The sequence below is a fragment of the Lactuca serriola genome, chromosome 9, assembly GCF_051521515.1.
Source record: "Lactuca serriola cultivar US96UC23 chromosome 9, Lser_US96UC23_V15, whole genome shotgun sequence".
Classification (NCBI taxonomy): Eukaryota; Viridiplantae; Streptophyta; class Magnoliopsida; order Asterales; family Asteraceae; genus Lactuca; species Lactuca serriola.
The window spans coordinates 184,929,943-184,933,313 of NC_136416.1; the positions used below are offsets into that span (position 1 = coordinate 184,929,943).

The 3,371-nt window shown below is 31.2% G+C and overlaps 1 protein-coding gene across 2 annotated transcripts; it reads left to right on the top strand.

Moving 5' to 3' along the window:
- The first annotated feature begins 391 nt into the window (after window positions 1–391).
- LOC145076838 (SNF1-related protein kinase regulatory subunit beta-2-like) lies at window positions 392–3,139 on the top strand. Of its 2 annotated transcripts, XM_079022639.1 has the most exons (4): window positions 395–960; window positions 1,590–1,705; window positions 1,802–1,964; window positions 2,617–3,139. In XM_079022639.1, exons 1-4 carry the CDS (start codon window positions 793–795, stop codon window positions 2,950–2,952), a joined length of 783 nt encoding a protein of 260 aa, XP_078878765.1. In that variant the 5' UTR covers window positions 395–792; the 3' UTR covers window positions 2,953–3,139. The 2 variants fall into 2 exon arrangements, with proteins under 2 accessions (XP_078878764.1, XP_078878765.1); XM_079022638.1 differs by having other exon boundaries at window positions 392–960; window positions 1,590–1,964.
- Window positions 3,140–3,371: the final 232 nt, after the last annotated feature.

A 3,371-nucleotide genomic window follows, 5' to 3' on the forward strand; every position in this document is an offset into this window, starting at 1 on the left:
CAGGACTTGAACCCTCGACTTCAAAAAAGAAAGACACCACCTCATACTGCTGACCTAGAAGCCTGTTAATAAAAAATAACATAGACTTTATACACTTACGATGTACACTTACGAGTGTAAAAATAAATAATATTGAATGAAACCGACTAGATATACAAAACAAATTTCCAGTGTTAATAAATGAGTTAATCCAAAATGCAATAAGTTCTAAAAGCTCTTATGATATAGTAATAAATAAAGATAATATGAAAATGAAAATAAAATATAAAAACGCTTTTAAACCTAACAGAAAAAGCATAAGGACCAAAATTGTAATTTAGTCAAACTAAACAAATAAAATAAGCATAATTAATCCACCCACACTTCCTCAAACAAAGGATCCTCCAAACTCATTGGAGAATAAACACACTAGTACACTTGTAGCTTTTTTCTCCACCAAGAACCGGAGTTCTAGAAAAAGAGGGAAAAAAAAAAAAGACCCACTGTGTGTTTTCGTGTGTGTTTGTGAGAGAAACAAAGAGGACAAAAAGGGCTTTCCATCATGTTACCTGTTCTCCTTCTTTGTGCTTAATTATATGGGTATTTATCGATTTATCGATTCCTCTCTCTAAAATAGAAAAACAAAGACATGGGTATGTATAAAAACCATAAATCCCCATTTCTTCTCGTTTTCTGACTTGGGATTTTTCCATTCTTTCTGTTCTTCATCGTCGTTGATGGCTTCATGAGTTGTGTTCTTGATCTAAAAGCATGAATATGACTTTTTAGTGTTTCTAACGAAATTCTGCACTAATGGGTAATGTTAGTGGTAGAGAAGTAAAGAGTAAAGAGTTTAATCAAGCTGATTACTACATGGAATGTGGCCATCGACCGGCGCAAGTTAACAGTAGCAACAGCTATCCTGCGCATATGCTTCTCCCCCCTAGGGCTTCTCAGTTCCCCATGACTATCACTCCTCAGGTAACTCAAGCTTTTACATGTATGTATGTGAGTATGTCCATGGTGGTTGAATGGGTGATTTGTATTTATAGGTTTTCTTTCTTGCAAAATTGGATCTTTAATGGGGTAAATCTTTATATGAACATGAGTAAAAAAAATCATATAATAGAATTATTTATGCTACAATTGTTGATTTCTTTCATCTCTTTGCTAGAAGTTCCACAAAAAGGTGGACATTATAATTTGTTCATTAAAAAAAAAAGCTTTGCTAGCATAAATAATTTTCGACAAATAATGTAAATGTTAACACCCAAAAATCATGGGCACTAAACAATTCTTCTTTTTTCAGTCTAAAAGTCGTTTCTTTCTTGCAAAATATAGTTTTTTTTCTTCAAGAATTAAGATTCATTTGCACCAAGTTACATTTTTGTTGCATGAAGTTGTAATAGTCACATTATGATGGTGTTTAATATACCAAATGCCAATTAATTTTGTTGCAACTAAATATGTATATACAAAATTACTAAATTAATATGTAAAATAAAGTTATCGAAGTAATATAATCTAAAAATAATCAAAGAGTTACATACAAAAAGCATGTTACGAAAATAAAAACTGATTAATTACCATATAAAAACTTGCAAATGCAGAGTCAAAGAGGCGAATTCAACCCAGATAACAACATAAGCATACCAGCAGTAATCGATTGGACTCATGGTGGAAAGCATGTTGCAATTGAAGGATCATGGGATAACTGGAGTACGAGGTTGAAATGCTATTTTTCTATTCTCACTCTTTTTTTGATTGATAAGAAGTTTTATACTTTTTTTGTCCGTTTTCTTGAATCTTTTTATTCTATCAGGGAGTTATTAGAAGGTTCAGGCACTCATTTCTCAATTCTTAAGGTGCTAAATTCTGGTGTTTACCATTATCGTTTTATCGTTGATGGGGAATTGACTTATTCTCCTGATTTACCACACGAAAGTGATGAGTTTGGGAATATTTACAACGTTTTGGACTTAAAGGTATACTTCTTTAGTTATTCTACTATCATTATCTCTGTCACTGTCACTATAGGGTCAGTCACTGTCAGTGTCAGTAAGTAAGGATTGTCGGTAAGTAAGGATGTAACAGTAAAGATGTGAGAATCTAGAGAAACCTCTATGTTGACACCCATAGGGTTCATTTACTTTTTTTGGTTGTGGGACCGGTTGTTAGTTTGGTATTTACATTTACTTTTTTTTTAATGTTGGTTGTGGGACCCATTGGTAATGTCACCCATGGAAAAACATTTACCTTTTCTTTTTTCATTTTAGTTGTGGGACCAAAATTGTTTTTATTTTTCTAGAAAACATTTTGAGAAAATAGAGTTGAGTTTTAATATTCAGATTTCAATAAAAATTTAGAAAACGCGTTTGGTTTAAAAGTTTAAACTAGTGGAGTTTTTTTTTTCTATTTTAGAAATTTAAAAAACTTTGGAAAACTATAAAAATCACTTTTTTGTTTACATACAATTTGGAAAATAGAAGATTTCCATTTCTTTGGAAATCTTTTGAAAACTGAATCAACAAAATACATTTTCAAAATTTTCATTTTCATTTGAAAATTTTCATGGAACTTGAAAATTTTCCGCAACTTAAGATTTTGTCTTTTTAATATTTTTTTGATGTTTTTCAGGGTTATTACAATGAAAACTTGATGAGAGATCAAGAAACCGAATACCCTTCTTCCCCAATATCAAGCTACAACAATGCATCCTTCACATTAGATGATTATAGTGAGAAATTACCCGAAATGCCCCCGCTAATACAACATATGCCTTTGAATCAAGCATCTTTTTCCAAGAACTATGAAGGGGTTTTTCAGAAGCCTTTATCGGCCAATTTGGATCATTTGTATATTAAGAGAGATGATAGCAGTCAACCCGTTGTTGCTCTGAGTTCTTCCCAACGATTTCGGTCAAAATTTGTGACAACGGTGCTTTACAAGCCATTTAAAAAAGCAAGAGAGTAAGAAAGTAAACAATTTTTATTTTATTTTTTGTTTCGTGGTCTTTTTTTTTGTTTATTTTGGGCTTTTTAGATTAGAATCTGTGTTTTTGGAGGCCATTGAGTCTATAGTTAAGGAAAAGGTAAGATCTTGATTTATAAAGATTCTATATGATTACTCCATTTTGCAATTGGAATTTTTTTTTAGTGTATATGATTAGAACCAGCTATAAACCGCTTCTCTATTAGAAAGGCCACACATACTTCCCCATTTACAAGCCACATTGGATGCCTCTTTTGAATAGTTAAAAGACTTTCAAGCATAAGTCGATCTACTTTAATTAAAAATTAATTGTTTTTTTTTTCTGTTTTGTTGTTTATTTAGTTAATTAATTCGATTCTTCCATTTAAAAAATCGAATTCCTACATATAAAATATATGTTT

What these genes read in the sequence shown, in the direction of transcription:
- LOC145076838 (XM_079022638.1), top strand. Translation starts at nt 793, where the DNA reads ATGGGTAATGTTAGTGGTAGAGAAGTAAAGAGTAAAGAGTTTAATCAA. An exon ending in CCATGACTATCACTCCTCAG is followed by an intron (nt 961 to 1,589) that starts GTAACTCAAGCT and finishes TTGCAAATGCAG; the next exon opens with AGTCAAAGAGGCGAATTCAA. An exon ending in ACAACGTTTTGGACTTAAAG is followed by an intron (nt 1,965 to 2,616) that starts GTATACTTCTTT and finishes GATGTTTTTCAG; the next exon opens with GGTTATTACAATGAAAACTT.